Source organism: Equus asinus, chromosome 19 (genome assembly GCF_041296235.1).
Source record: "Equus asinus isolate D_3611 breed Donkey chromosome 19, EquAss-T2T_v2, whole genome shotgun sequence".
Taxonomy (NCBI): domain Eukaryota; kingdom Metazoa; phylum Chordata; class Mammalia; order Perissodactyla; family Equidae; genus Equus; species Equus asinus.
In genome coordinates, this window is record NC_091808.1 from 19,672,117 (window position 1) to 19,692,073 (window position 19,957).

Sequence of the window (19,957 nt, forward strand, 5' to 3'; positions counted from 1 at the left end):
GAGGTGCCCAGCTCAGGCTTGAGCAAAAAGGCCTGCCAAGTAAGAGCTGGAGAGAATGAGGGCAAAGCGGGCTTGGGTGATGCTGGAGAGGAGCAAGGAGCCCTGGTGGGTGGACTCAGGCGACACCATCCTGCCTCACCTTGCCTTCCACCCGCCCCTCACCCCACCCCATCCCCACTTCCATCTCCCCGCACCGGCATCCCACCTCCCCCCATCTCATCATCCTTCCACCTGCCCCTCACCTCATCCTAACCTCCATCCCACCTTGTCTCTTTTTCACACCATCTCAACCTTTCCTCAGTCTCTCCATTTCATCCTCTTCCCCGCCTCCCCTCCCCTCTCCTTTCTTCTCTCTTTGAGACGTTCTCACAGACCGCCCTCCCCTTCCCCAGCATCTCCATCGCTATCTTTTCTCTGCATCTGCCCCCTCGTTTCCCGAAGGAGGGAACCCCCACTTCCGCGCCGGCTGCTCCTAGCCAAGCCTGCCTGCGGCACCTTCCTCTCGCGGGTGGCGCGCGCCCTCTGCTGGTCAGAGGAGGGTAAGCCAGGGCCAGGTTTTGCCGCTAAGCCTGGGAAAGCTTTGACTGGTGGAAGCCCCGGGGTCTCGCCCGACCCAGGGCCGCAGGACCTCGACGCTTCCAGGCCTCCTTTTGCCTTCAAAGAGGAGGGAGAAAGGAGGAACCCCGGCCTTGCATCCCTCGGGAAGTCCGGGAAGTGGGTCATTCCCCTGGCGCGGCCCTCTTCTTCACCACCTGGAGGCCCTTCTGAATACTGTGCCCTTAGGGACCACAGCCCTTATGCTCTCTCTGCGCCTCTTTCAAAGTCTATTGGCAGGAAATCTGCCTTACACACGTTCCGTTAGCCGGAAAGAACGCCGGGAAAGGTGCCTGAGGGGGTAGCCGCACACAAGCTGGGTGTTCGCCCTCCCCGTGGTCCTGCTGGTTCTCTCCCAGGGGCACAGATCTTTCTGCACCAAAGGTTCCTCGCTGACTGGTAGGAGGATGCCTGGGCCCCGCAAGCAGTTGAGGAGATTTCCCTGTGCCCAGTGGGCAGAAAGGGGAAATGCAGGTGGAAGGCGGGGCAGTTAAGTGCAGGGAGGGCTGAACGCCCCTGCCCTAGCCGTGCGGATGACGTCATCGAGGTCGGCCCAGGGAAAGAGTCTATTCCCGTTCATTTATTTTGCTTTTTTCCTGGTTTTCCAGATAACACATACGCAATATAGAAAATTTGGAAAATATGCACCTAAGGCCTCCATTAAATATTAGCTGGATGAAGAGTATACTGAAGCATGGGAAAAATCATCCATAATCCCATTAACACAGAGGCCACTATTCATAACTCTGTTCTAATCTCCCTCCTCTTCTCTATGCCTTTTAGAATTTAATGGCATCCTGCTTTAGTCACCGAATATCCTGGCACAAGCATGTGGCATGTCACTATGCCCTATAGACATCATGGGGCGGGAGCGGAGCTCATGTGTTCCACCCAGAAGATGAGCCAGGGAGGAGTGTGGCTTGGTGAGGGCCTCAATGACTTGGAGAGGGGCAAAGGGCCTCTTTGCAGGCGCCAGGAAGCTGGGGTTGAGAAGGGATGCACTGGGGAGACAGGAACCAGGTTCCAGAAATATCTGGGCTGCTAAGAATTGTGGGCCAAATATACAAAGATAAAATTTCCAGGCAAGGAGTGTGAAGCCTTGCCTTTAGATCTTTAAATGAAAGAACAGGACACCAGAGAGTGAGGCGTAGCTAGGGTGGGGCTCAGCAGGGCCTGTGTGGAAATTAGTGGTGTCTTAGTCAACACAACGTTAAATGGGAACCTAGCGGGTGAAATGCAGAAAAGTCGTGATGTGAGGATGTATTGATGGAGCTAAGGCGCCTAGGATGAAGGAAACGACCCCCGTGCTCTAATGATCGTGCCCCCAGCATCTTGTACGTGGTGTTAGACACCTTCAGAAGACCAAATGGAGAACGCAGAGTAGTGGATCCGGGAATTGAAGAAGAGCACAGGAGAGCCAACAACAATGGGAGATGTCGTCTGGAAGTCAGACTGAGGAAAGGGGCACGGGAGTTGTCCTCGCTATTCAAAGAGCTGTCCTGTGGCAGAGGGACCGGGATGCGTGGGACTAAAGTCAGTACTGAGACACGTGTTGGGAGGCGGCAGTAGGAGAGATATGTCAACTGATCCAGTGGAGAACCTTCTGCTGCGGAACACGTCAGAGGAGGAGTGCTCTGTCATGGAACCTCAGCAGAACTTCCCTGGGAGCTGCAAGAGGCGGTGGACTAGGCAACCTCTCCAACCTTGAGACTCTTGAAATCCTGGGAGGGAGTCAGTAAAGGAGGGATTTCAGTCATCACTGGGCGTCTGGGGAGGTGGTGTTAGATTAGGGGGTCTTCTTACCTACAAAATCACATCCTAAAAGCTCACCCCACCCCTCTGTTCTCTCCTGCACACAGAGCCAGTTTGAGAAGCTAGAATACAGGACTGGGAACCAGAAAACCAGAGTTCCGGTCCCAGCTTGGCAAATAACTTGCTATGTGACCTTCAGATAATCTTCTCTCTTCTCTGGGATTCCATTAGCTGACTCTACCCCACCCAAGCCCTGAAGAAGCCACACTCTACCACACTTAGCTTCCTGATGATCCAGGCCCATCCTCATTGACCCTGAACCCTTTGGTCCTTGGCCCTCCAAGGTATTGATCCCACCGTCGCTTCCCTCTCCCAATCCAGGGTCCAGCCCCTCCTGCATTGCCTGAGGTTCTGAGCCTTTTCTCTATCCTCACTCACGTCACTGGTGAAAATATGGCTCACTCCCTCGCCCCCTGCCATATGCTTACATGACAGAGTTTACAAAATGCTTTCACATCCATTGTTTTATTGATCCCCTCCAAGGTCAGGGGGAAGACAGGGCAGAATTGCTTCATTCACTTGGAGGATAACTAAACCAAGGCCAAAGATGTTGAGAGACTTGGCCAACGTCTCAAGGCTTATTCTAGGACCTGTGTCTTCTGGTTCCTCTCCCACGCCCTTTCCCACTGCTCTGAGTGCTTTCTCCACAGTCCTGAGCGGTCACTGGGTTTATAGAATCACACCCTCCCCAATCCCATCCGCCCCTGCCAGGATTACACAAACTGCGTCTCTAGGAACATGTGCTCCTTGTGACCAAGGTCTACTTGCCTTCACTTGCAGATGGAATCAGAAGCCTGATCAGCATGTGGCTTGGGGACATCTGTGTCCACACTGCCTGAGACATGCGTAGTCACAGATCAGTGATGCCACCTAGGGCACCGAGGCTTGCAGAGCACTTTCTCCTACATTAGCTCATGTGACCATAGACAGACATCAAAATGAGCTGCTGTGATGCACTTTTCTCAGAGCCTTTTGCTTTTCTGGCTTCAACTTTCTTTCAACGTGTCTTTAAAATGCACTTAACTTCAGCTTGTTCCTCAACCAGTTTATAATTCATATCAAATAGACCTGCTGGTAGTAAAAATGTGCATTACCATTCATTGAACCTGACTCTGTGCCAGGCACTGCCTAATGCTAATGCTTTACGTCTGGTATCTCCTCTGACCTGGCCACAGCCTTGCCAGGGATGGGCTACCTCCATTTTCAGATGAGGAAACTGAGGCTTGGAGAAGTTGAGTGACTGGCCCAGCCTGTGACCTCAAATCCCGAGTCCTCACCATCATGCCAGACCCCCTCCTGCTGGGCCTTCCTGGAGAGCCTCTGCCCCAAGCACCCATTTCAGGCACACACTGTCTGATTGACTGATTATAGCAGAAGATGCTCAGTTATAATGGACAAAGTGACGGCTTATCTTAGGAGCATCCTAAGTTAGGGCCCCATCGGATAAAGAACAAATCAGACTGTTTTGTTGCTCCATTGTCTTGCAAGCCTTCCTATTCCTAATTGTGTTCCTACAAGCTTGGAGGAGATCACTGTACTCTGGGGAGGAGCTGGGGGTCTGACTGCACTTTGACTTTGCTGGCAGTTCCTACCTCAGTTTGGTCACTGGGATTTCTCCCTGACTTTCCTCTGTCTTGGGATGGTGGGTCTCATGTCTAGAGACAAGGGGCCCAATGTCCCATTGACTGGGATTTTTTTCTATTTCTGAGAATTCTCTTCCACTGGATCCTGTTTGCTATTTCCTTCTTTCTTTGTAAACAAAAGGCAATGTAGCATGATGGCTAGGAGCAAGAGCTCTGATCTGAACTTCCTGGAGTCAATTGCTGGCTCTGTCACTTGCTAGCTGTGTGATTTCAAGCAAGTTACTTTCCTTCTTTGTGCCTCAATTACCCCATCTATAAAATGGATATGATAATAACAGAATCTACCTCATAGGGTTGGCCGATTAAGTGATTATATAAGTACCTTGGTACACATACCAGTGTTTCCTATTATTAGACAACAAACAAAAACAACACCAAACACAGCAAGCACCTGCTCCTTCCCTCTTTAGCCCTAATCAAATGCCATCCATGTGCCCTGGGGAGAAACTTGACTGGCTACCTCCAGTCCACACCTTGTCCTCGACCCACCTAGTGAGCTTCACCAAGAACCAGCCTCTTGACTGGTTATGGGGCCAAAACCACCATCACAAGGGTCAGGCTTCTATACTCAGGGCATCCTCCATTTCTTTACAGGGTAACAAGAGAGTGTTCTGAATTTAGAATTATAGGATCTCAGCTAGTCATCAGCTGTGCGACTTTGGGAAAACGTCTACACCATTTGAAGACTTCATCTTCACCTCTAAAATGTGGATAATAGTAATGCTCACTTCCCATGGCTATTGTGTGGATTAAATAAAAACAATATTAGCAATAGCACTTAACACACTTCTCACACTTAAAAATACCCAAACAATAGCCTAATATTATTTCTCTCAAGGTGGGAGACATAGTAGATCTCCCACAACTGGCATGCTCCTCATTTCATATGGTAGAGTTGCCACTGGGAAGTGATCGTCCAGCCGGGGTCTAATTTCCCAGCCTTCCTTGCGTGTTGGTGGGAGCCTTGTGACTTGTCTCTGCCAATGGAATATGAATGGAAATGACGTGTTGCTTCCAGGCCAAGCATTTAGAAGTGGATGTGCCTTCTTCATGCTCTTAATTCCCTTTCTGCTACCTTGATTTAGAGGAGGACTAGTTCCTAAGAGATGGCAGAGCTAAATATGGAAGGATTCTAGTCCCTAAAACATCGTATGGAGAGAAATCATCCATGATCATGTGTTGGACTATTATGTGAAATTTGGTGGTTTCTTGTTACAGCAACTAACATTGCCATAACTAATACTGAAATCACTCAATCATTACAACTTCCTCTGAAGTAGACAGTATGATTTTCCCCATTTAATAGATGAGAAAACTGAGGCAGAGAGGGATTAAGTCTAAAGTCACATGGTGATAAAGGGCAGAGCAGAATCTGAACTCAGTCTGATTTCAGAGGCAGTGAGTTCTCCTAACGACTAAGGATGTGAAAGAACTTTATAAGCTAAAGCCTCCTAGAAGTAATCATAATAAGGGCTGATACTTATTGAACACTTACGAACCAGGCACTATTTAAAGAGATTTACATTCGTTTAATCTTTACAACCCACTGGAGCTGGTTCTAGTATGATTCCCATTCTATCGATGAGGAAAACTGAGGCACAAAATGTTAAATAACGTGTTTGGGGTCACAGTGCTGCAGGTGTAGAGATGTAATCCAGATCCTGGCAGGCCACCTTTCCCTCCCTTCCCCACTCTTTATTCCCTCATCATCTCCCATGAAGGAATGAGCCGATTAAGTGACAGGACTATATCCCAAGCCCCAGGCTGACCCCTAGACAGGTTCCCAATTCCAATTCTCACCATGAGTTCCAGACAAATAACAGAGCAAGAAATGCATTTTCTAAGTCTCGTGGCCAACTGTGTCCTTTGCGTTTATCTTAAATGTCATTATGGAGTAAAAGGAGCCCACGTGGACATGGGTTCAGATCCAACTTCTGCTTATTCGCTGTGGGACTGAGAAGGCTACTTACTCTCTCTGAGCCTCATCTGTAAAATGGAGATGCTGATTTTATCCATCTTGTTGGTTTGCTGCAAGGGCAGAGCATGTACCTAGAGAAGCCAGCACAGAGGGCTGCCCCATAACTGTCGTTCCCTCCAGCATTGACCAGCCCAGAACAGAGACCTGCCCTGTAAGCTCAAACCATCTCTTCCCAATCTAATCCTCCATCTCGGCACCCCACTTCTCCTTCCATGAGTCAGAGAAGCTCCTTCCTTGAGTTTTCCCTGAGGTTGGGGGAGGAGGAAGTAGCTAAAAGAGGCTGGAAGGCCAGACCCTGAGCACCGGGTTCCTTTTTCTGGAAGAGGAGGCCAAGTTGCTTAGCAACACAGCAGGAAGTTGTCAGGGAGGCTCCAGGCAGCTCTGTCCTTTTTTACACTGCAGCATGGAGTGATCTGGAGAGATCTACACTAGATGGGGAGATGAATAGGAAAAGAGGGGAAGGGTCCCAGGCTCTGATGGTACTCTCTGGGCCTCACCCTTCTTTCCTGTGATCGTCTTCCCAATCAATCCCCCGACTCTTTCTCCTTGGTTTTCCACCTTTGACACACAACGGCAAACTGACAAGTTCTAGGGTCCATCTTGCATACACATCTGTGCAGTGATCACAACTGTGACCATGCATCTAAGGGCCAGACTCAGGCCACCTTATATGTGTACTGTGCTTCACAGCTTAAAAAGCTCATCCATACATATGATTTCACCTGATACTTACAACAGCCTCTCTAATTCCTATAAAAAAGATGAGGGAAAGAAAAAGGTTCAAGGCCCCACAGTGAGGAAATAGCAGGGCCCAGATTTCCTATAAATCTCAGTGCATTTCCACCATATGTTGCAGCATGGATGTTAGCATAGGCATCGACACACACGCGTGCATGCACTTCCATGTCCTCACAGTTTGAGGGTTCATCATGCCTAGTGTCCCAAGATGCACCCCTGGTCACAAAGCAGCTGAGTTGTGGAGGCGGAGTTCACTTGTTCTTCCCTGCTGGCCCCAACCATGCTGCAGCAGGGGATTCCTGGAGGGAGGTGTCCCAAGAGGGACCTGGGCTGCTGGCCCAAAGACCTAGACTCAGAAATGCTGCTGTGCTGGGCCAGGCTGGCACAGCTATCTGTACACCAGCACCTGAAGCAAGTCCCCTGGCTGGCATTCCAGAGAGAGCCACATGAGCCCCACTGGGGCCGAGGCCCAGCAGCGAGGAGTAAACACATGTCACCCAGGTCACAGAAAGCTCAGAGGAGGCCCAGGCCTCCATGGCTCCCCACTGCTGCAGGGGTTGCAGGAGAGCTGGGCAGAGCAACCCAGGGCCCCATTCCGGACTCTGTGCCAGGCCCTTAATCCCTCTGTTAATATTTATTACAGTGCTGACTACCATAGCAATGGTTGGTACCCCAAGAATAGTAATACTGTCATTCCTATCATATAGATACAGCAAATGTGAGATCCTTGTTTCTATCTGATAGATGAGAAAACTGAAATTCAGAGAGGTTGAATAGCTGTCTTAGATCAATAGCTAGTAAGTGGTAGCGCAGGAACTCAAACTTCTGACTCCTAGTCTTTTGTTCTGTACATCACATGACACTGCCTTCAAATGTTAGGAGGAGAAAGGAGTCCCAAAGAGACATTCAGCCACCTGGTTGTCTATCCTCAAATTGCACATGCCCAGGACCACATAGGCTGACACGGCTCAGCTGGTGTTCCACACAGAACAGGCAATTGTAATAATTATCTTGATTAAAGTTTTATCAACTTCCAAAAAATGATCTGAGATGCCTTACTATATGCCAACATACATAAAACAGAATATTCAGTTTTAAAAGACAAAAAGGTAATTGGTGAATGTGAGAAGCATTCCCATAAGTCAGAGACAAGGCAAGGATGTCTTTTTTATCTCTTCTAACCTTGTCATCATTGCCACCACTGAACATTCTACTGGAGGTCCTAGTCAAAGCGATGAGACAAGAAAAGATACATGCTATATGTAAATATTGGAAGTGAAGATATTAAAATGCTATTGTTTGCAGACAATATGACTGCCTACCTGGAAAATCCAAGAGATTCAACTGGAAAACAATTAGAACTAATGAAATTAGTATAATGAGTAAGATACAAGATTAACATACAAAAACTTATAGTTCTTCCATAATTCTGTAAAAACAAGGAAAAGAATTGGGAATAATTTATGTATAACAGCAATAAAAATATGCCCCCATTCCAAAAGTCCCACGCACCCCTATGTTCATCGCAGCATTATTCACAATAGCCAAGTCATGGAACCAACCTAAGTGCCCAGCAACTGACGATTGGATAAAGAAGATATGGTATATATATATATATATATATATATATATATATATATACACACACACACACACACACACACACACACACACACACACTCAATGGAATACTACTCAGCCATAAAAAAGGACAAAGTCGTCCCATTCACAACAACATGGATAGACCTTGAGGGTATTATGTTGAGTGAAATAAGCCAGACAGAGAAAGACGAACTCTGTATGACTCCACTCATAGGTGGTAGTTAACATATAGACAAGGAGAACTGATCGGTGGTTACCCAGGGAAAGGGGGGGGGTGGGGGGAGGGCACTAGGGGTGAAGTGGTGCACCTACAACATGACTAATAACGATGTACAGCTGTAATTTCACAATGTTGTTAACCATCATAATCTTAATAAAAAAAATATATCCCCCCAGATAAACCTAGTGAAAAATGTAGGAAACATCTAAGTGAAGAAAATTATAAATTTTTAATGAGGAACATAAAAGAGGACCTGAATAAATGGAACACTTAGAATGTTCCTGGGTGGAATGACTTAATATTGAGAAATGTCAAATCTGTCCAAATTGATGTGTAAAAATCATTCAGTCCCAATGCAAGTCCCTAAGGAATTTTGTGGGAATTGACAGGCTTGGTTCTAAAGTTCTTTGGACCGTGTTTGAGAACAATGAGCGTGCTACAAAGCTACAGTTATTAAAGGTGTGGTTCGGCACAGCAAGGGTCAAGTAGACCAACGGAACTGAGTAGAGCCTTGAAATAGACCCACATATCTGTGGGAATTTCATAAAAGATAAAGATGTCATTCATTGGGGGAAAAGGAACACGGTTCAAAGGTTGGTACAACTTGCTACACATTTGGGAAAAATAGTTCTCTCTCTACTTCTCACCGCATAGAAAAATCAATTCCAAAATGGATTAAAGAATAAAATAAAGACACCGTAAAAGTACCAGAATAAAATAAAAAACAAAACAAGACAGAACCTAACCTTCAAACCCAGCGTAAAACAAGAACATTCAGAAAGAGAGGAGAAATATTAGACATCTAGGAATAGTTACCACAGCTGTGTCCTGACGGTATGTATTTAGTTGCACACTTATTGACAACCAAGACAAACATGGGAACTGTCACTATTTTAGTTCATTTATCCATTTCCCATTTATCGAGACTATCATATGCCAGGCACTGTACTTGTTCTCTTTGTTTAAAGAAAGGACATGAATAAGTTAATGTGAAGAGAAAAATTTCCCCTAGCTTTATTATTTGAATGAGGGACAATGGGTCTTCTATGACAAAAGATAGAGAAGTGTCCTTTAAAAGGTCTTGGATGGATCCTTGTAAGAGTGTGTACATGTGTGTGTGTTCATGCTTTGTGTGTGTGCTGTGTGTGTACACACATGCTTGCTGGGCTAGATAGGGGTCTAACTTCCCTTGTCCAGAAGGGACATTCTTAAACCCCAGAGATCTGGAAACATAGAAAGAAGGGGAAAGGAGTGAAGAGACTTTGGAGATGTGTGAGAGAGGAGGGGGCAGGGTTGTAGATGTTTTTCTCCTCTTCCACACACTGTCCACCCTTGCTTTTTCCCTCTTCCTTTCTTCCTTCATTTTATTCTTTCTTTCTGTCTGTCTATCTCTCTTTTTTCTTTATGATTTTTTTTCTTTTTTAGGTAATAATATAATTCATTGTAACCAACTAGAAAACTCAGAAAAGTCCTAAGAAGAGAGTAAAGCTGGTAATTTAAAATCCCACCACTTAGAGAAAGCAACCTTTAACATTTTAGTAAACGTCCTAAAAGTTTCTACTGCTGCATACACACACGCACAGAGACACTCATTCAATATATGTCTATTGACTGCCTACTGTGTGCTCAGCACTATGCTAGGTGCGAGGAATCTAGCAGTGAACAAGACAGACCTTTTATTGAGAGGATACTAAATAAATAAGTAACAAAAAAATTATCAGGTGGGGACGAATGCTATGAAGAAAATAAATCAGGTTTGTCCTGGAGAGTGACTGTAGGGCAGGTTGAGATGAATTCATCAGAAAGGTGGCTATTAAGTTGAGAACTGAATGACAAGAAAAGGACAGCTATTTAAAGATCTCTCTGTTTCTCCCTCTTACACAATTGGGACCATATTATATTGTTTTCAATCTACTATTTTCACTTTGTCATTCTTCATGTCAATGTAGATTGATGCATCATTTTTTAACGGATCACAGTATCCTAATGAATATTGATTTATCACAATTTACTTAATCTCCTACTGATGTTCATTCAGGTTGTATCCAATTTTTTTATTATTATAAACAATGTTATGATATGCATCCTTGTGTCAGGTCTTTTCCCACTTATCTCCTTAGGGCAAATTTCTGGAAATGTGGTATCTAGGTCAAAGATCATGCTGCCTTTTTTTTTTTTTTTTTTGATCCAAAGCCAAGTAGCTCACCGAAAAGACTGAGCCAACATATATGTCTACAAACAGTGCAAGAAAGTACACATTTCCCTCGTGTTTTTACTGTGGTTGCAATTTTCTATTTTTATAATCTTTTTCAGTATAGGAAATGCAATATCCCATTACTGTTTTGACTTGAATTTCTTTGGTCAATAGTGAAGTTAGGTATCTTGTTACGTATTTATTGATTATTCACATTTTTTGTGTGAATTACCTCTTCACAGTTTTAGCTATTTTCCTATTGAAAAATACATTGTGTTGCAAATACGTTCTCTCAGTTTGTCACTCGTTTTTGGATCTTGTTTGCAGTTATTTTTTTTTTTTCTCTATTTCTCTAACGTCCCAAAGCTTAAAAGGGGTCAGATGAATCAATCTTTTCCTTTAAGGTCTATCTCTAAAAAGATGTTTTGTACCCAACCCAAGATGCAATAATGACAATAATAATAAATAACCCATATTTTCTTCAAGTATTTTTATTTAATATTTGACCGTTGTCATATGTTAATTACTGTTTTCTAATTATGCAAACAATATACGAATACATTTTTCTTGTAAAAAGTTAAACTCCACAGCTAAGGTGAAAGTCCTCTGGACATCAACCCCGATTCCTTCCCAGAAGTCACTTATTAAGAGTGATATGTATCTTTCTCAAGCTTCTGTAATCCATACACAGTGCATACAGACACACACACACAAATTATGGTTTAATTTGACTTCTTTTGCTTTTGCGTAAGCGATTTGGTGTTGTATGTGCCAGTACATAACTTTTCATGATACTATATGTTTTGGAGATCCTTTATGTCAGTACATACAGTCCAATCCATTATTTTTAGCTGAATATTATAGTATTTAGTAATTTGGATGTTTTGAAGTTTATTTGACACCTAACCTACTAGTGGATACTTAGGTTGATTCCAATTTATCTCTCTCCAAACAATAATAAAATAAAAAAATTTTGTCAGCTCTCTTTGTGCACATGTTCAAGTATTTATCTAGGGTCAATACTAGAAACTGGAATTCCTGAGTAGAAAGGTATGTGCATTTAAATTTTTAGTAGATACTTTCAAATTGTCCCCTCTTCTAAGGCTTTTATAGCTTTTTTCTTTAATTTTTAAAATCAATTTAGAATTTAGTTTGGGGTACAAATGAGGGAGGATTGACCTTTTTCCTTCATATTAATGACTACCCAGTTGTACCAAACCATTTATTGACTAATCCATCTTTTCCTGATGGATTTGAAATGGTGCCTTCATCATATAGTAATTTCCCATGTATGCCAGAGCTCACCTTTCGACTTTCTATTCTATTGAGGTGTCTATTCCTGTATCAGTGACATATATGATAGCTATATTTGCTGTATAATACATTGTAATATCTGTTAGGGCAAGCCCTCCATCATTCTTCTTCTTTCTTAGACTTTTCTGGATATTCTATGTTTTTCTGGGATAATATGTAAATCATTATTATTTTTTTTTTTTAAGATTTTATTTTTTCCTTTTTCTCCCCAAAGCCCCCCGGTACATAGTTGCGTATTCTTCGTTGTGGGTTCCTCTAGTTGTGGCATGTGGGACGCTGCCTCAGCGTGGTCTGACGAGCAGTGCCATGTCCGCGCCCAGGATTCGAACCGACGAAACACCGGGCCGCCTGCAGCGGAACGCGCGAACTTAACCACTCGGCCACGGGGCCAGCCCCTGTAAATTATTTTTTTAAAGGAATAAAATGTAGAAGGGTTGTAAAGAAATACCTCTTTCCTTGTTTACATTGTTTATCATCACGCCTCCTTCCGTTTAGGCTGTCATATAAAAACTCACACACGGAGGCGAATTTTATGATTTCCGGGCTTGAAGCTAAATATCAATCCCAGGAAAATGTGACCAAAGGGTGTGAAGAAATGGGGAGAAAAGCCTAAAAGGAGGGAGTAACTATTGTGGGTAATATCTCCAAGTAGAAAGAGAACTTAGGAGCAGCTAATTGCTGAAGAAACAGTGGGAAGGATCCAGGAAAAAAAATAAACAAAAAACCATGAAAGCCTCAACTGAACTGGGGGAATTTTAAGCCAGAAACTAAGAGGTTAAACCTGAATACTGAGCAAAAAAGAAGGCAGGGCTGGAGCGAAAAGTCAGCCAGCCAGGCTGCCAGGGCAGAGGGACAGCCTCTAAAAACCTCATCAACGTATTAAACTAAGGTCAAAGGACTTGAATCACGAAACTATGCCCTGTGGTTTATCTATCTTGTACCCAATCTCTCATCACACTGGACTAAAATTATTTTTCTACCCTTCATTTCTATTCATTTATATACCTTCATTATATTCATTTGTATACCTAGCCTGTGTGGGCGTAGATGACATTCTTGTAGGGTCTGTGGCAAGGTGCTGAGAGGGAAGATGATGGTCTTAAAGAAAGGTCTTAAAGTGTTAATCTTTGCTGTCCTGAGGCCACTCATGGCAAATGTAGCTTATGATGTATAAAGGGGTCAGGAGTGCCACTTAAAGTGGGGCACATGAAGAAGGTCAGGCCCCCATACTGGCTGCCAGCTGTCCCTGGTCTTGGTGGTGTGGTTGGAGGGTCTGCTTTGGCAGCCTCTGTTGTAGAAATCTTCCAGAGATACCCATCTTGGTGCCTGAGGCAGAGTCCCCGTGGGTAGAGGCCACGGGATGTCCCCGTGGACACTACCAGATGCTCTGGTTGCTGGGCACCCTGCCTGGCAGGCAAGGCAGTTACCATGACAACCCCCGCCCCCCCATGTCTACGATTTTTTGCATTTCTCCTTTCCCATTAAGTACCAAGGTATTCCAGGGACAGGCAAACACAGCTCTCAGGACAGAATGTCTTCTGCTCCAGGAAGGGGGACAGGGAAGAGGGCAGTAGAGATGTGTAAATGTTATGACTGAATGAACCTTTGTCAGTATAAATGCGTATGTACCTGCTTCTGGGTTAAAATGTGTGCCTTTGGTTGTATATCAATACATGCTTCAGCATGTATCATGCAAATGGTCAGATCGCCACTCCTCTGCCCCCTTGCTTTCCTGCTCCCCTCCCCTCTGTGCTGCCCCTATACTGGGAAAGTCACCCCTGCCCTCTGTAACGGGAAGTGCTGAGTCATGGCTCCAGCTGGTTTTCCGTCTCCCGTCCACCATCTCTGTTCTTTCCTTAGTCCATCTCTCACCGCTGCTGGGCTTTCTCTAAAGCTCTGGGCTCTCTTCCTCACCTCCCATCTCAGCCGGGACTCACTTTCCCCAGGTTCACTTCTGGGCAGTAAAGAGAAGGCAAAGACTGTTTCTGCACTTACTCCCTTCTCACCTTGTCTTCTCAGAAGACTGATCTTAGCCCTTCTCCTTCTGCTCGCTCCCGGAGAAAACAGGAGTCTGACCAAGTTTGACCCAGGAGGCTAATTGTTCCCGCATTCGTGCTGATCCTCCTCCCGGCCCTCGCCCCCTAATCGGATTATGGCAGCGTCTCATGCCTTGGGGCATGGCACAGAAAGTGAGATTTAACTTGACACCACACATTGAGGCTTTTTTCTCATTCTATGTCTCCAAGTGCCAGACCACAAGTTCCTGGAGGCGTGTGTGTGTGTGTGTGTGTGTGTGTGCGCGTGCGCGCGCGCGCGCGCAATAAAGGGAGGGTGCTATGTCTATGGGTTTAGGGGCAGTATCTAGAGGCCCCTCCCCAAGTGCAGGATTTTTGGGGGTCTCTGTAGGCTCTCTGGTCTCTTTCCCACCCCTTTTAGGCTCTTCTAACACAGAAATTCCAATCAGGTAGTCTTGTTAACTAGTTCCAAATAAGGCAGACCAGGATTGTTTCCCCCTCTAGAGGAGGGAGGGTGTTGAAAGGGCCCCGCCCGCTCAGTCTGGTTACTATAGCGACAGCCGCGGGGTGACCCAAGTGCTCCTCCCTCCCTCCTCCCAAACCGAGACAGATGACGGCACCGCGCTGACTGCGCCAAATTCCAGCCAATGGGCGGCTGCTCCCGCCTCCCTTCCGCCAGCCCTCCCTCCCTCCCCGCCGAGAACTCGATTCACAAATCTGGACTGGGGATTTCCGGCTCCAGGCCGGGTGCAAGGGCGCCGGGCGGAGGTCGGGGGAGAGTCGAGGTCTGTCTTTCTAGGAGGGCAAAGGGAAGCCGCCCTTCCTGACTTCTCGGGCCAGACTCCTATAACTCGAGACCAGAATAGATGACACCCTACTCTCAAATTATCCGGACGACCTCGTTGAGGCGCGGCTGGCAGCTCTTCCTGCCCCTACAAGCCCCCACCCTGCCCAAGCGCTCCCTTCAGCACCACGGACAGCGAACCGGGGCCTTGTCTTTGCCAGCCTCGCCTGGTTCTCTCTCCTACCCTTGAGGTCTCGGCAGCGACCAGGGTCAGAACCGCCAGTGCTCTACTGGAGCCAGGCTTCCTTGGGCCAGTGAAACAGTGAACGGGGCGCTTAGCCATGTGGTTAAAAAGGCAACAGAGACCAAACAGGGATCTCAGGCTAAATAGCTTATTTCTCTTCTTTCAACCCCAAAGAATTAGCACCCGTCTTCCAGAGTGGCTGTGTCCCAGCATCCTTGGAGATAAAGGGTCAGGTCTGAATTCAAGCGAGGATGGACCTCCCAAGGCTCCCCTGGTTGGACGTGTGACAGGAAGCAGCCTTGAAGCAGTCTGGTGTGGGGGTGGGGGGAGGCGTGTAGGGCTGACTGGCAGTCAGGTCCCACCTGAGAGGGGTGAACACAGATTCAGTCAGGCCTGAATGGACTCTTGACCGGATATATAGTGGGGAGAGATGGAGGAGGAAGAGAAAAGTAGCAAAAATAACTAGCTAGTTCTGCCTTAAAGGACCACTCTGTAGAAAGGGGAACAACTTCTGCTGTCTTCATCACTTAATCCCTGAATTGCCTGGGCATTAAAGAGGAGCTAGGTCAGACAAGATGGAGGCAGGGGTGGGGGGGGATTCAGCTTTATCATCAGGCCTCAATCTTTGGCTACCTCACTTTACTGTCTGTACAACGGAAGTCAATGAGGGGTGGACGGAAAGGGTAGCAGTTCCCAGGGACTCAACCTTCCCCTCTACCCCCAAGGCGATCCTCCTGTCTGTGACAATCCTACTATGGCTCCCACTTCCTCCCTCCCAGGACCCAAAGAAAGGCCGGCGCAAAACCATCTGTAGGCGCTTCCAGCGCTTTATAGTTCTCTCCGGGACAGACGGACAGACAGACAGTGCGGCCCGCCCCGTCGGCCCGCATCATTGGCACCTTGGACACGGCACCAGGCCCAACCCAGTCCCTGGTGCCCTGCCGGGAGGATTCCGGTCCGGCCTCAAATCAGCACCTCAGACAGCTCCCGGCCCAACACCCACTCCCCCACCCCCCCCCACCCCTCCCTCCGGAAACAACCAAATAAATTAAAAGGGGGGAAAACAAAAACACCTAAGGATAAGGAAAAGGGGTGCCCCTCCCCCAGAGTAAGAAGAGTTTTCTGTCTCCTCCCACCCTTCCGCTGAGGCGCCGCCGCCGCCGGGGTAGCCTCCTAGCTTGCTCTTGCTCCCAAACCTCAGCCTCCTGAAGCCGGCATCCCCTTCCCCCACAACTCTCGGCATGCAACACGTTGGAAAAGGTAGGGAGAGGCGGTGGGGGTAGGACGAAGGACCATCCTGGTGGCTGTCTGGGCTCCTAGGGCTGCAGTTTCTCGCCACATCTCAGTCGACCCAAATTAAGAACTAATGTTCCATTTGGTCTAGGGAGGTGGGTATGAGGGTTCAGTCGGGGGAAGAAATGTAAGCTGACATAGGCGGAGCAGGGAAGGCAGACAGGAGGAAAGAGGCGAGGAAAAAGAGAACAAGAAGGGGAGAGGGGGACACAGGTGCAGAAAGAGAAACGGGGGCAATGAGAGATAGTTAGGTGGGGGGTAAGATGGAGACGGAAACACACACCCAAGGAAGGGAAAATGGAAAGGCAGAGGAGGAGATGGGAAAGCAGACAGGAGGGAAGATGAAGATACAGGGAGGAGGTGAGGAAATGGACAAAACCGAGAGAGGGCTTAAACACACAGAAGGGAAGAGGGAGACCCGGGCAGATTGAGAGACGAGGGCGCAGACAGAAAGGGTGAGGTCGGGGGTCCCCCTCCCGCGCCCACCCCCTCCCCCACCCAATGCCCAGCAAATCTAGACGCCGCGGCCTCTGGCGTCCTGGCCTCCACCTTCCCCTGCGGGACAGGGGCGGCTCCTCCTCCGGCCGGGCGCGGAGCGGCGGTAACAGCGGCGGCGGCGGCGTGATGGTTCCGGGGGCTCCAAGTGTGTGTCAGGGACTGGGGTGGGGGGTGGGCGCGGCCCTCGGTATCCCTAGCGGTCCAGGTTCATAGTCCAGTGCTTGGCTCCGGTCGCGCAGCTGTCCCTGGCGGCCGAGGAGGAGGCTGGGGCCGCAGGTGCGCCCCCGCTGGGTGGACCCCCGGCGCCGGCGGCGGCCTCGCCCTCGTTCTTGAGGTCTTGAAAGACCTGCGTGAAGAAGTGGGGGTCGGCGTTGAGCCGCAGCATCTGCGGGCTGAGCCGCTGGATGAGGCGCAGGCAGCGTTGCCAGAAGCGCTCCTTGTCGGGCTCCACGAGGAAGGGCTTGAGCGGGTAGGAGATCTCGTTGCCCATGTAGGAGTAGGCGAGGTAGAGGCAGGTGAGGAAGGCGGCCTGCAGCTCGGCGGCCGACGCCAGCTCATCCCCGCGCAGCGACTCGCGGCACAGCAGGTACACGAATACCAGGTTGGCGGGCGTAATGAAGGCCTGGTCTTGCCAGCCCTGCAGCAGCAGCGAGCGGTCCACTCCGCGGAACCAGCCCACCAGCTCGCCCGGGCTCAGCTCCTTGAGGCGGTAGCAGCGTCGGCACACGAAGTCGCCCAGGCAGCGCAGCAGCTCACCGGTGGACGCCTGCACGATGACCCTGCGCGGCGAGCCGCCAGGCACCGGCGGGGCGGCCTGCGGGGCTGGGGGCGGCGGCGGCGGCGGCTTTCCCCCGCCCGAGCCCGGCGGCGGGGCGGCCGCGCTGCCCCCCGACGGCGGCTCGCAGGTGGCGGCGACCGCGGGCACGGTGGGCACCGGCACCGCCAGGGGCTTGGCGGCGCCGCCGCCGTCGGGGGGGTCCCGGCCCTTGCGGAGAAGGTTCTCGCGGTTGCGTTGCTGGACTAGAGGGTCGGGGCCCGTGGACGCGGGCTTGGGCGTCACCTTCTTGCTGCCTTTCTTCTTCTTGGCAGACGCGGCCACCAGGCGCTTCCAGGTGAGCGCCGAGATGAGCACGGACGGCCGCTTGAGCCGGCTCTCGCCTTTGCCGCCCTTGCCTACTGGCGGCGCCCCGTAGCCCCCCAGCGCCTCGTCCCCGGCGGGCGGCGCCTTCTTCTTCTCCTCTAGCAGCCCGCCGGGCCTCCGGCCCTTGGCCGAGGAGGCGGGGGAAAGAGACAGCACCGTGCCCATCCTGCAGAGCGGGGCCGGCGCCCGGGCCCCGGCGGGAACCGCGGGCAGCGCCGCCGCCGCCGCCGCCGCCGCTGCTGCTGCAGCCCCCGGGGACCCGGCGGTGGGGGGCCTAGCCCCGGCCCGGGCGCGGGAACGGGCGGGGGAAGGTGGCTGCTCGGCTGCTCGCGGAGGCTGCTCCGAGTCTGAGCTGCGCCAGCTGCAGCGTCAGCCCCACCCCTTGGGCCCCTTCTTTGGCCGCGCCGCGCCCCGCCTCACGCAGCCAATCCTCGCCCGATCTACCCTCCTGACCGGCAGCTCCTCTGACCAATAGAAGCTCGCAAGCCAATCTCGAGTCCCGCCCCACCCCCACCCTCTGTCTCCGGTCCTTTCCCTTCACCAGAAAGGGAAAAGGAGGAAGAGGTGGTGGTAGTTCCAGTGGTCCCCTCGGGGTCAGAGCTGGGGGCGGGGGTAAAGGGTGCTCCCACCTCCTCCGGCTCCTAGGGCCCTAGGTCAGCTTAATTTTGTGCACTGGATCGTGGTAGCAGAAAAGCCATGGGAACAGCCTCCCCGTTTTGATTATGTGTTGGGGCAGCGTGGGCAGTGAGTGCCCTCATCAGGGTGCCCGGGCCCCAGCTGGGCGCACTGCACTGGCTCCTCCAATCTGGCCGTCGGGCCGTTCCTTCTTAGTTCTCTCCTTCCCCCCATCCCCTAGGCCACCGCGGAGGACTGCAGCAGGCGCATTTTTGCTCTGCCTGTGACGGTGTGCTGGTGGGGCCTGGGCCTTTCTGCAGGTCACAACCCACCTCCTTGGGGGCGGCAAGACCCTGAGATATATCCCTGAGGCCGCTGTTTGCTGGCCTGATTCTCTGCAGCTGAGTCTGTGGGGAGAGGCCCTGGGCTCTGGTCCCTGGCAGGCTCCTCATGTGCTCTTCATCCTCACCAGCACACCGGGATTCCACCCTTGGGTGGGTGATGGATAGTTGTTCCCTGGTGAAATGCTAGAAAACGGATAGGTTGGTATGCCCAGGTTTGGACAGAAGGGGCCTTCTGTACAGAGGGTTGCCCAAGACAGTTGGCCCAACCTCCAGCCCAGCTTTGGGTCCAGGTTAAGGTAGGTTTTTATCATCAAAAGCTTCCTACCATTCAGGTCCCAGCTGTCCCCACTCCCAGCTGCAAGCTGTTCGGCTGGGTCCTGCTCATTTCTCTCTGGGTTTTTCTCTTCCCTCCTCAGCGCCCACAAGCCTTTGTCCTGGATTTGGGACTCTTGGGCCTTACCTGCAGGTCCTGAGCCCAGCTGGTCCTGGAACTGTTCTATCTGCCTTATAGGGCAGTGTCCATCCTTCTCCGGGCCTGCTCTCTGTCTCCCCAGCACAGGAGTCTTCCAGCTTCTTAAGTGGGCCTTGGAGGTGAGTATGATTCAGAGAGAAGGCTGCCCTATAAATTCAGCAAAATCCTCAGAATTGTCCCTGGGGTCACCTCCATGCTCCTCACAGACCACCAACGCAGCTCCAAGGATCCACTGCTGTCAGGGTTGGTGTGTAGGCACACGTGTGTGTGGTTCATCCCAGAAAGACTGTTCCAGAATCCCCTTGGGCTGGAGCTCCTGCCGCCAGAGGCACTAGCTTTTCTCATCTGCCCATAGGCCCCACTCACTCACCCGCTCCTGGAGGCCTGTGGTCTGGCTGTCTTGATTCTTTCTCTTTACCACCGTACACACGCAGACGGGTACCCCGTCCCTGACTC

At 49.8% G+C, this 19,957-nt stretch overlaps 1 protein-coding gene across 1 annotated transcript; it reads right to left on the minus strand.

Annotated features, from left to right (window-relative positions):
* Nucleotides 1-15,945: 15,945 nt before the first annotated feature.
* On the minus strand, nucleotides 15,946-18,433 carry CDK5R2 (cyclin dependent kinase 5 regulatory subunit 2). The gene has a single exon (XM_044751529.2). The coding sequence runs from the start codon at nucleotides 18,233-18,235 to the stop codon at nucleotides 17,123-17,125; it is 1,113 nt and encodes a 370-aa protein (XP_044607464.2). The 5' UTR covers nucleotides 18,236-18,433; the 3' UTR covers nucleotides 15,946-17,122.
* Between the last annotated feature and the right edge of the window lie 1,524 nt (nucleotides 18,434-19,957).